General features: G+C 36.7%; 1 protein-coding gene and 1 long non-coding RNA gene across 2 annotated transcripts in view; one reads left to right on the top strand and one right to left on the bottom strand.

The window, feature by feature from the left end:
• LOC115351880 overlaps positions 1-13,483 on the bottom strand; it is a 61,313-nt gene that overhangs the window by 20,674 nt on the left and 27,156 nt on the right. The window lies entirely within an intron of this gene.
• Positions 5,619-9,057, top strand: FSHB (follicle stimulating hormone subunit beta). The gene is made up of 3 exons (XM_030039283.1): positions 5,619-5,752; positions 6,207-6,366; positions 6,988-9,057. The coding sequence occupies exons 2-3, from the start codon at positions 6,208-6,210 to the stop codon at positions 7,222-7,224; spliced, it is 396 nt and encodes a 131-aa protein (XP_029895143.1). The 5' UTR covers positions 5,619-5,752; position 6,207; the 3' UTR covers positions 7,225-9,057.

Raw genomic sequence — 13,483 nt, 5'->3', positions numbered from 1 at the left:
GATAAAGAAAAAAAAGAAAAAATATTCCTAACAAAGATAGAATTTTTAAACTTCATTTAGTCCTGAGCAGAATCTTAACTTACATTTCCTAACAGATACCACTGGAGTTATCAAATGATGTTATATAAGAAGCCAAGATCACACTGTGGGTTTGCAGGAACAAACAGCTGAAGGCTGTAAGAATGCCATCACTAAAAAGGGTAAGAAAATGCAGCTGGTTTATATATTCAGAAATGTGGTATAAAAATCAGCCATGAATGAATTTATATCATGCAAGACAAAAACTACAGGAAAAATAACTGAATGACAATAACATAGGCATCTGTATTGTTCCTTGAACTCTTCTGTGTTTATTAAACTCTGTTCAGAAGGACTAGTTTCTCCTGCTGTTGCAAGCAGGATTCTCAGAAGACTTAGAAAGACTAACAGCTTGTGTAGGTATTTGGAAATATGGGATGTATAACCTTTACTCCAAGTAACGGAAACTAGTATCTCAAAAGCTTTCTAGAATTCTATGCTACTAAATACACAGCCAATGCATTCTAGTGTTTTCTTTATTCTCCTGAGGGTAAAGTATTCTGCTTGCATACAAGTGAATATGTGAATTCTTCATTAATGATTAACTCTTTAGCTGACACTAATTAGTTTCAACTATCCAGCTATGTGCTCAGCAGGCCTAAGCTACTTCACAATTCTGCATCATCAGTGCTGGGAAACTAAAACAATATCAGTAAAAATTGTATTGAACAATAGTGACCAACTACCCAATGCAGTTACCACCAAAGCCAATGAGTATCTCTCCAATTACTTTAATAAAAATCACAGTAAACTCCAAAGGCATATAGAGGGGTAATGCAATGACAAAAGTCATCTCCCATGAGTAGTAAGCAATAAAAACAACAAAAGGGAAAAACAACACTCCAGTCAATTTACTTAACATAGGCCTGTGCTGCTGTGCTGTGAAATGCCAACCCCACACAGGGAGTCCTGAAGCACAGATTCAGAAGCAATTTGCAATCTGTGTACTTCAAGCGTATCAATTTAGTCAATCACTGGGTAGCAGCAATAAGGTCTTTGGCTTTAAATACCTCAGGTTAAATTTGGACCTGTGCAGAAAAACATTTGGACAAACAAAAAAGGGGAGAGGAAGGGTACTCAGTCAAGACAGGCTGTGTGCAGAAGAAACCTGACACAAGCACATACTACAGTCAGTATGATGGCATTGAAGTGCACAACTCCAAACTTAAAAGAACCAACTCTTCATCCTGTTCTAACTCATAGGAATTTAATCAAGCCATAGATTGAAGCACCTTAAACATGCCTTGAGACATATTTTCAATGAAAAACAGCTTTCAGATGCAGAAACCATTATCCCCAGTAACATATCTATTTAACAAGACCTAAAACATGTAACCACAACCATGAATCTAACAAACCTAAAACCCCATCCCTTGACACTTTTAAAAGAATATATTAGAAGCTAAAGCTAGTCTGCAGCTGGAAAATTTACAGGTAAGACCTGTCTTTTATATCAGACATTGTATTTTTTCCACTAGAAGGTTCAATACATCTTCTATCAGGACAGAGTCAGATTTATGACTCATGGTGGACAAGTTGCACACATATAACGAAGTTTTCCAATAGCACTTTGATAGATGCTAAAGTTCTCTGAAAGATCTGATCTACCTTCTTTTAAGCAAGGCAGATTTACAACTTGCAGTAACAGAATTGCTAGTCTTACCACCATGCCTCTTGAAGAAAGAAAATTCATTCATTTAGGACATATAAGAAACACAAAGCTTTCAGTTCTGTATTAGATGCTTTTGAAAAAAAAAAAAAAAACCAAACAAACAAACAAAAAAAAAAAAAACCCAACAAACAAAATAAAACATGACCACAAAAAAAACCCCAAACACCCAAACCAGAAACAGAAGAAAAAGAGCATTTACTGCTTAGAAGGGAAACAGCAGCAGAATGTGTCACAGCATTTCTAGTTGAAGTGATTAGTAATAGCGAAGCAAGTGCTCTCTTGTGGCAGCAGTGGTAACAATGGCTTGCTGGGTTACAACAGTAAACAGTCCAAGAGAAACAGCATAGAATACAAAAAAATAGCAATACAGAAAAGCCTTTTATTTCCCTGAGATGCCACCAAGGCATTAACACAGCCATGTGAATCTGATGCCCACTATGACTTGCACAAAAGTTGGAAAGTCTTCATCTACAGGACTACCTCTACTCCGATGAACAAACTCCCTGCCCAGGTTGAAGACAAGATCTTCCATTACAGCATTTGCCATATTTCCCCACTCACTTCAACAGGAATACAGCAATCTCCGTTGAACACGTCAGGGTAAAGTTAGCATTCCCATCAATAAGTATTAGATAAATATGACCCAAATCATGTTGTGATCAAGATCTTAATGTACTAGGGCTGACAAGTTTTAGACTGATTTCAGCTCGGTGTGGTTTCGAATGGCTCAGATCTTGAACTCAGAATATCAAGGCTGAGAATAAGAACATAAACTCTCCCTTCACAGTACCAGTGGGGCCAAGTAGAAATGTTCTCCTTGAACTTGATTAAGACTAAATTGAAAAGCACTAGCTGTTCCAACCCAACTCTTTGATTCCCAATCATAATGCAATTACAGCATTCTGCAGCAACTTGAGCTCTCTCACGGAGCTTGGAGAGCTTGGATTCTGCACAATGGACCCACTAGTAAGCTAACCCTAGAAAGGTGGAGAAAGACCATGAGATTGCTTTGCTCCAATCCAAACAGGCCATTTGCAAAGACATTCCAGATTTGTGAATGGCTTAGCTAGCTCCAAGTGTGAGCAGAGCACATGCAGGTCTGTGAATCTTTCTGTACAGACATGCCACAACATCTTTTAATTTTCTAGGCTGTATACACAAACCACCACAGAATTCCAGGAGTATGGCTTCAATAATTCCTCTTTGACAACATGGGCAACACCTAGCATTCAGTCCAAAAGCATAATGACAACTGCTAAATCTAGGATGGACAATACTGCTTAAGAACTAGATAGATAAAACCACTAGTTAAAAGTTGCTGAGCATGTGAAAAGGAAGTGTTCTTCCCTCTGCCATTATTCCCTAAATTGAAATATAAACCATTTAAACTGGAAAGCATTTCTATTTCTCAAATAGAGACAAAATTCAGTAACACAGAATCTATGTATAATGTTCACATATATGTGAAAATTACAGCTTCCTGAATAAATAACATTTGTTATTGCCTTCACAACTACCATAACCTTCTAATCTAATGGGAATATAAACTCGAAGGAGTATGATATAGTTAGAATATAAACATTTCCCAGATATATGAACTAATAATCTTAGAAAAATATGTACTTACACAGCATCTTGCCCATCATGAGAAGTAATTAGTTTTGTGTATCTTTCTAACAAAAGGTGTGGGAATAAAATCAAAGTCAACCAAGTAACAACTCACCAAATTACCACTGCTCAGATGATAGACTGGTGGTTAGTTGATTTCAATTTGTAATTTCCTATTACACTAAAAATGTATATTCATATATTCACACAATGAAATTAGCAGAGCTGATAGCTGGAGAACCAACCTAGAACTGATGATTACCAAAATGAATGCCCTCAAAGTCGGTGCAGGACAAAATCTTCCTGTTACAAAGTTTGTGTTGTATTTACAGTGTACCTTCATGAACTCTTCAGTAAGAACACTACGTAAAGCATTTCCTGTTAACCTTCCCTCTCATTCCCACTGCCCAATCAATCCCATCACTTACACTGCTACAGCTGTTCATTTCATTGTGGAACAAATTGATAAGGATTAACAACAATGCTGTAAAAGATGGCTGGGTTGGTTTTTTTCCTTTTAATCAGAATGATTTCCCTTATTTGCATTGCCACAAGTAAGGAGGCTGAGTGGGCCAGATCAAGGAACTAGGGGAGGGAAGAAAAAGCATGGCAGGGGCTAAACTTGCCTTCTCTGCTTGTGAAACTATGGTTTTAGTGAATGTGTATGACTTCCTCAAACCATGAAACAGATCTTTGCAACTGAGAGATTAGATATTTTCTGTATTGTCCTTCGCAAATGAAGTTTATTTAGTTTTATTTAATTTGCATAAATTAGTACCTAGAAAAGGCCGGATCCTCAGTAGGGATATAACAAATTGTAATCAGCTTTTGTCTGGCATCTCTGGAATTAGTGATTTACAGAAAGTGAGAATCTTCTCTGAGAAAACAGACTGTGTTGACACTAAATGACACAAAAGAACATTATTAAATGATCACAGAGTTTATATTAGTAAAGAGGAAGATGCCTGCTTTCTTGACTTCTTTATACATTTAATTGAGCTGTGTTCTCTTGCAAAGTAATTATTACAGGAGATGTCCAGGGAAAATTTGCAGATCACTTTCTAACTTTGGTGTGATAGGAAATTCATTAACAAATTAAGGTATTGCAGACTGGATGGAAATGAACAGATGGCCAGTCTGCAGGACGACAGGAAGGTATGAGACACTTGAAGGGCTCATTTGTAAAAGCCATTTTGAAAAGTATCCTGTTTGCAGGACAACTAATAAGCCAGTGAGAATTTCTTTTCATGATAAAATGCTTTTAACTGTATGTCCTTGACTGGTTTTCTTTTGTGGATGGATTTCTGTAAAAGTCAGACTGACCATAATAGAACAGTCATAACAAAGCAAGACTGGCTGTTCTGGGCAGATCATAGTAAATACAGTGCTACTGTGAGTCATTTTCCCCAGAAGTGATATATGAAGCTCAACAAAGTTATTTCTCTGTCATTATTCTGTTGAAGAGGCACACATCACTAACTTGTGAATGCAGGAAAAGGGCAGTAAGCAGGGGAACGCTATTCATAGAATCTTTTATTATCATGACAAACTAGGCAGTCAAGTTGAGTTTGCATGGTTGCCTGCTAAAAATATCTGAGATCCCTGACAGAAAACACAGATCTGGAGCCTCATTATGACATCTTTATAGTCCTTTTCCTCAATACAGACATTCATTACATAAGTTTAAAAAAATGTGACCATGCGACAGACAGGAACCAGGACTGCATATACTGGGGTAGGAATTTGAAAAACCACAGTGGTATTTTAAATGGTAAAGAAAAGTGGAGTTACTCATGGTTTAACAAATCTCACACTACTAGCTTTCTTGGACCACAGATCAATAAACAAGTACATACGCAGCTCACTGGGTAAGACCTAATTCAGAGAAAAGCAAGTAAGATTGATACCATGAGAAACTCAGGAACATATTCACTAGCCAAGAAATACTCTAGCAATGTCTCTGCTATGAATTACCAGAGGACCAGCTTGCACCCCAAGCCTATTAGTTTGAGGGCTGACATAAAACACAGTTAAAACACCTGAACATTTCTTTTCCAAAAATAGGCTTCTCAACCTTCTTTCAAATTGTGGAATGGCTCAGCTATTTCTAAATGCCACTGAATCAAATTCAGTGAAACTTCTAAAAAGACATTGTGACAGTAACCTTCACCATCACTTCCTGAGTGTGTTTTGCTTTTCTTTTTTCCTCTTAAGAAGGCTTGATCTCACTGTCTGGCTGAACATTAATCCGCTTTCATCAAGTACCAAACTAATGCTTGCTGCATTAATACACTGCAAATCCTCAAGGTATAAGTTACACACGATTTAGTATAAAAGGTAAGCATAGGGCTTTCTTTCACTACAGCTATTATCAGGAAGGCAAGTAGAATACAGGTAAGTTTTTATCAGATCCTGATCTAGAAATCTTTTTTCAAATTGCAAACACTGTATGTAATTAATTACTTTGAAAAATAGATTATCCTTTGCTCTTTCTCTCCCTTGCTTCTTTTTCTTTCTCCTTAAAGACACATTCTCTGTACAGAAACTTAGATAAAAATATTTCATTGAAAGTGGTATGGTACTCTGCTATTAAGTATTCTACAAAGATTGCCAACATGCCATTTCAGTCGCTTAGGAAAATCAAACTCCTTTAACAATAAACATAAGGATAGATCTATTTAATGGCTTTATCCTATGTTCTCACTGATGTTTCTGAAAGCTTGCTATTATAGAACCACTTGAGGATAATGTGAAGACTCAATTTCTCCCTGTTTCTATAAGTATTTTCTGTTGAAAATACCTGTACATGTTTCTCCAGTATAGATATATTTTTTTGTTTTATAAACAGGATGAAGACAGTTAATTTTTACATGCTGTTATTTTGCTGGAAAGCAATTTGTTGCAATAGCTGTCAGCTCACCAATATTACTATAGCAGTAGAAAGAGAAGAATGTGAATTCTGTATTACAGTGAATGCCACGTGGTGCTCAGGATACTGCTTCACAAGGGTGAGAATCTTAAGTTTAATTTCAGGCACCAGAATTAAATATTCCAAGTGATGTATGAACAACCCATTTCTCCAGTTCATAACGAACATATAGGCAGGATGGGCCTTGTGAAAGAACAGGTTGAGTAACTGCTGTGCTATTTGACAGGAAAGTAGATACACAGCGAATCTGAGCCACAAAGGGAAGGGTGAAGAGATGCTAGTAAAATTCAGATCTTTAACTGGCTGCACACATTATGTTTATATTGTATAACTAGAGTCAAAAGTATTACAGTCTGGATCTCTGCCTTGTGTTCAATTTGCAGTTGCAAATCAGTACAATAAAGCAGCCATTACTATGTAGACTCCTCTACTTTTTCCAAATAATTTGAAGAATCAAGTAATTAACCTGCAAGACTGTTTGGTGATGGTGTGACACAAATTTGCCGTATCAGTCCTCCTGAAATAAGAAATCTAAGGATCTATGTGAAATTAGAAGAGTCTGATCCAAATCCTTTTGATCTCAGTGGGATTTTCCCACCAGTTTAATTCATTTTCACATCAGGTCCTTTATTTTATAAAAATTTGGAATTCTAGCCCATAACAAATTTCAAAATAGGTATTTCCTTCTTTTAATTTTCAGGATCCAGTATATAAATATCCACCAGTATCATCCGTTCAGCAAACATGTACCTTCAAGGAGGTTGTGTATGAAACAGTGAAGATCCCTGGCTGTGGTGACCATCCCGAATCTTTTTATTCGTACCCGGTAGCTACAGAGTGCCATTGTGAGACCTGTGACACTGACAGCACTGACTGCACTGTGAGGGGACTGGGGCCATCCTACTGTTCCTTCAGCCAGAATGGAAGTAACCAGTGAAAGGTACTTGAGATGGCAGTTTGGCTTTAAATGTTCACTTCTAAATAAAGGTACTGATCGGGCATAAGCGGAAGATAATAGGCAAGGCTATTTAGAAACTGCCAAGACTGAAACAAATATTTTTAAGGCCAAATTGACAGCTACTGCCTAAACTTCTCTCCAGGCCTTCCCTACTTATCCCATCAGTTTCCTTAAAATAATTTTCATAGGTCTATAGAACGCTGCTTCCGATTCCTTCTGCCCTTGCCTCCTCTTCTTCTCTATTACACCTTCATTCTTTATATTCCTGTATTTCCACTGTCTAGTTCACTTAGCTTATTCTATGCTATCCTATACTTTCAAAAAGTTCCCAAGTTCCAAGTCTTTATTACCCCCTGCTTCCCATCTCTCCTCAGAAAGCGCTTATTTTAAAAAGCCGTGCTGCACTGGTTTTCTTATAGCCAACATCTGTGCCCTCACTTTCTATTAGTTGGACTATAAACCTCTCTCAGCTGAGATCCTGACTTTTTTTTGACAAAATATTTCATATAGTCATTATGCTCTGTAAATAATAACAGCATGTTTATTTAAGAGCCAAAATCTATGTTCAAATGTTGAAAGTCACCTGAACTCTTGTGCTTTCTCAGTAAGGCTTGCTAGCTCAGGCCCAGTGCCACAATAACACAAATAACATGAACTCTAGTTCATAGCTGGCTAACTTGAAAAAAGAATCATCAGCTATCTACTTTCACCTGAGTAAACACATCCTAAGTCAGTTAAACAATTCTGAGAATTTTGCCACATATCAGAAACACTGGATTTCCTCTCATTATGCAACAGAACGTAATAATGAGAATTTTTTTTAACACTGTTTAATATAGGAGTCTCACAAACTATTTAGGGATGAATCTAGAGGCACCTGATCCCATTAGTGCAAACATGATGTAATAACATGCCTTGAAAGGAGTTCACAGTAGTCCCTTCTGAGAATGGAAGTTCATAGAGTTCTGCAGTAACCTAATTCTGCAATGGCCAATATGAAGTTGGGATGGTCTGGAAGCAAGCTGGAGGACTGACTGAATCAGAATGGAAAATTACCTCACGTTATTGGGAAAATTATCTGAAACCTACAAAATGAAATCCTGTCAGGAAAATGAAAAGATACTGCCCTTCATCAGAAACAATCACCTACACAAACACAGAAAGGAGAGCAACTGGTTCAGCAGCAGTTCGGCAGCAAAGACTTGGAGGTTATACAAGCTAAGTATGAGTCAACAGTATCCTACCAATGCAGAAAAGTGGGAATGTAAGGAATAGAATCTACAAGACACAACCTACTTCCACCACTCAGCTCAACAGATAAGGGCCTCAACTGAGTTGTTATTTCCAGCTTTGGACACAGAACTTCAAGGCGTTGAAAAACCAGAGAAAATCCACAGAAGAGTAAGAAGAGTGGAGAGAGGCCTAAAAAACATCTTAGTAGAAAAAGATTTAAATAAATGTGGTTGTTTTGCTTATGGGATGTAACACTTACAGGGGGAATTACTGGAACATTTTACATGCTTGAAGACTGTTACAAAGAGAAAAGGAACAGTCAGTTCTCCATGTTCATAGTGAACAGAACAACTAATGAAAGATTCAGAGTAGTAACTAGGAAATCTTCTGAAAGGTACAGACAGCTAGACACTGAAATAAATTGTCAGGGGCTGGGGAAGGAAGGAAGGAAGACAGTGGGGTCTGTGGAGCAGTGACCACTACAGGTCTTCAAGAACACATTGAACCTGTTAGGAATGACAGAGATAAAGTTAATTTGCCATGAGGCAAGGGAATAAAGTAGACGACCTCTTGAGGTCGCCTGGCATGTCTGCTTTTCAGACCGTTACAGACATGTTTATTTAAAAGGAATTTGTCTGTTACTCTGAATCTCTCTTATAATAGATAATAGATATTTTAACTTATTTCATTGTTAGCTTTTTTACTGAAAGATATTAGTTCTCTTAATTTTATTTATATGATTAATCTGCATGGACATTTTCTTTGGTCTAGTAAAGTTTTAAAAGTGGTAAAGTAATAGGTAAATCAAATTGCCTTTCACTCATTTCAGTTTTAAACATTAGTTGACTTCAGCTAAAACTAAGCATATTATTCATATCAGAAATTATTCCATTCTGGATGAGAGAATTTTGAATTACAATTGCAAAACACAGTAGGTTGTAGTAAAAAAGTATGGGAAAAGATACATTTTCAAAATAGATCTGTAAACACCTGTATTTCTGTTGTGCATTTTGGAATAATAAAACTAATTTTGTTGCACTTGTTATGTATGTCTTAATAAGCCAATTAAAAAACTTAAAAGTCCACCTGCCCACTTTACTATCCTTTAAATCACACGTTTTCTTCCCCCCTCATCATTTTTTTCAAGTAACTAACATGCCCACCTGAGCCATACAGCATTATATGGCCAAATCACAGCAAATAAAAGACTGGTATATTTTAGCCTGATCCAGTAATGTGATTTTGAAATATTACATAGTCGTAACACAACAGAACTATAGATGAGAATAAAGATTATCACTAATAATTTATTTAAACTATAAGGATTAGAACCTCTCCAGAGCTGTGTCCACACTTCTGTCACAAATTAGCTTGCATGTGAAAACAAAAACCATATAGCTCTTATTTCATCCATCAGACAAATGCACCACTCATTTTCATTTTGCAAATGAACCTATTCAGAACCTCGAATCTAAAGCTGTAACTAACGCAGTCAAAAGAGTATTGAGGTTAATATCAGAATGCTAGCAAAAAAAATCCTAATCATGCATCTCTACAAGCTTCCAGACTCTCACTTCATCTCTCTCATGCACCTTAGGTACCAATGCTGAGGTAAATACCAAATTCTAGAGACTCAAAGATGCAAAGAAAAAGGTACCCTCCATATAAGCACAAACCCCTGCCAAGCAAGTTATAGCCTTTGGGAATACCTCTTCCAGTTTCTCAACACCTCTCCAGTACCTAGATATGAGTTCTAACCGAATCTCTTCCGTAAAACTGGCTTTTTGAAAAATGGGTATATCGTGCATCAAAAGCTTTTAGTTTTTCAAAAGATCAATGGGGAACACCAAACAAATAATTTATTGAATTTGTCTTCTTTTTCTAATCATAAGTGATCACACAAAAGGCTCAGAAACATAAAAGTCCCACATACAGTCTTGCTGTTAACATCAGTGAGCTTTGAATGCATGCCTCCATTTATACGAAAGTGCCATTGGTATTCTACTCTGAACTAAAATCTATTCCAAATCATGTCAACAATTACTTGTTGTTCTATGGACTGATAGCAAGTATTTCACTGTCAGTAGTTTCACTGACAGCAAAATTACAGAAGGTTGGCCTGACTTGAAGATATCTTGGACTACCTTTGATAATTTGCAAGACAGACTTTGACTTTATCTTCTCAAAGTTCACTTTCCATTCAATGCCCAATAACAATTTCATTAAACTTACTTTTACATCAATGTTTTTCCAAAATTTTAGTGAAGGTACAAGCAAGTCATGAATATCAGTGTAGTGCGATGTCTAAATCTGCTTTGAATTAAGAAAAATTTTTAAGAATTAATCTGTATGCTCTTTGCCTAGCTCTGTCATGATGAATAAATGGGAACTCTGTCAAAAGGTGAAAGTCTCAGTATGACATGCTACTCTAAATACTAAATTGGTGGGTATGCTTTTAGAAACATTCCTAATAGAGTCAGAAGTAAATTTTCAAAAATTCCTACCATGGGCCCATTCCATTGAAATCAATAGGTAAAATGCTTTTCAACTTCAATGCAGCTGTTCTACCAACAGTGAACTTTTCAAAAACTGCATATTAATTCTATTTTTAAAGGCAGGCTCTGCAAAAAGACCTTACAATATGTCAGACTTTAGCCACTAGCCTACAGAAACTAACTTTAGAGGTAGTAAAAAACTAAAATGGACTGAACTATCTATTATTTACTCCCAGTTAAGTAAAATTATCTCTTCTTGCATCACCTTGAAAGAAGCAAACCTGGAAAACTATAATTTATAACCCCCTGGTGAAGGCATACACCACAGAGGCAATACAGAGTGTTGAACTGTCCCTTAAAAACCTTTGAGAGGGACACTTAATGCAGGATTCACTGTGTTGTAATTAATTAAGTCTTTCAAATACCCAGATGTATAGATAAACTGCATGAAGATTATTCATCTCTGCTGCCACATCTGTGGGTGAATTAATACTTTCTATCATTTATTATGCAGACAGTTTGACCTTGATCTTAGGAGTGTCTGTGCCAGTTGTACTTGAAGCTCTCCAGACATCAAGACGGGAACATGAAGTGCAGCAGCAGTATTCATGATCCTACTAATTGAAATGACCGTTTAATCCCAACTGTCTTTTTAAGTAGAAAGCACATGCTGATTTTACAGACAGGCAAAGAAATACACGTTCCTCACCTTGAAGCCATTAATAAAGCATCAACGTATTAGATTCACCCCACTGTTGTCAATGCTCAGCTATTATTCCCTGCCTAGGTTTTGTAAATCATTCCTCCTAGCTTAAAACAAGTTTACATTTGCCTTTATGATTTTGGCATATAACTGGGCTTACAATATTTTTCACCATAAGCAAGAAATATAAATGTCCTCTCCTTGTATTAACCCAACTGACGAATAAGAATTTATTAGTCATCCACAAATCCTCAGACATATCTAGCCTGAGACAGAGGTAATTACAAATAATAGGTGGAAAACAGGAATGTCAGGACTCTGGCTCTTGACTCACGTCAAATTGAGGCTGCACTTAACTTGGGCTATTTGAATGGGAAGGGGAAAAACAGTTGAGCATGGTGTTAATATGCTATACTCCTCCTTCACCCTCCCCCCTCAGCAAGTGCATTTTGCTTTGTCAGTATGCAATATTTAGCTACACACTTCATTTTCATTAAAAAAAAAATACAACTAGCATCTTACTTGAAACTAAAAAAAAAACCTACAAAAAAGAGCTAAGCAGCCAATCTGAAAAATTCATTTGAAGATGGCAGCCTTGAGATTAGTGGCTCCCCTCCATTCGGGCAATGGGATCTATAAAATTGTTCTGTGTATCTCATGTTTCTCTTCAATTTACGTTATTAACATTAGCTATCAAAGCCTTGGTCTTTCAATGTGACTTACACTCATAGACATTACAGCAGCTCACAAGGCTGCAGTCTCTGGGAAATATAGAAAACAAGACAGGAGCAGGGTTAGAGAAAGGACATACTTTCAAGAAATCAAATGTCAGTGTTTCATTATGTGTAGGTGGGGAAGAGAAAAAATTAACTAGCTATGCTTCACAGTCATTAACCATTAGTTTTCTTCCATGCAGCGACTCTAAGAGGCAAGAGGTAAAGTCTTACTTCACACTGATGACCTCTTAATTCACTGTAAAAATACTGGGGGGGGGGGGGGGGGGGGGGCAGGGTCAGATGTAATACTTGTACAGTGTGAAGTTATTCCATATGAGAAAGGAAGGTAAATTCTGGATAAATCTGGATCTAATATCTTTGGATTACATTCGGCTATAGTTATATACATTGAATAATGCTATAGACAGAGATATTATTCAGCCAGAATATGAGTCTAACCCCTAAAATACATCCTTCTTGAGATACCAACATTCAAGACATATAAGGTAATCTAGCATTATCCAATGGCTTGTAGACAAACCTTTGAACAAATTAAGGAATCCAATTTTCCTCTTGCTTCATGTGGTTACATTTAAAGTTTCATTCAAAAATTATCTTACCTCCTTCTCTCGTTATACGGTATTGGCAAGACTTGATGCTTTTATGAATGCTGTGGGAATTCCCAGTCAAAATAATATAATGAAGAAATATCTTAAGAAGTTAGAAAGAAAACTTTCGGTTCAGACACTGTCAAAATTTATGTCACACTGAGGCAAAGGGTTATGGATCAGGTCTATGCCCTGGTAATACTTGCCTTTTCAAACAGGCGTTTAGAATCATCAACAGCTGTGTAACACAAAAGTAGGGTACACACTTCAGCTAGCCCAGTGATCGAGAAATAATAAAGACAGCTTAAAATTAATTCTGCTCCCACTTCCAAATAGTACCAAAGACAGCTCTGCCAAGCAATGGATCTTGCCCAATCAGTTAAATTTCTTTCCTATATGATTTCTCCTTTTAGAATAAATATCTGAATCTTCATGAGAATTCTAAATCACGTGTGAGCTAATGCTTTAGATATGAGACTAATT

This window comes from Aquila chrysaetos, chromosome 16, assembly GCF_900496995.4.
Source record: "Aquila chrysaetos chrysaetos chromosome 16, bAquChr1.4, whole genome shotgun sequence".
Lineage (NCBI taxonomy): Eukaryota > Metazoa > Chordata > Aves > Accipitriformes > Accipitridae > Aquila > Aquila chrysaetos.
The sequence above is the reverse complement of the archived record's forward strand: the minus strand, read 5'-3'. Positions and strand labels throughout refer to the sequence as shown.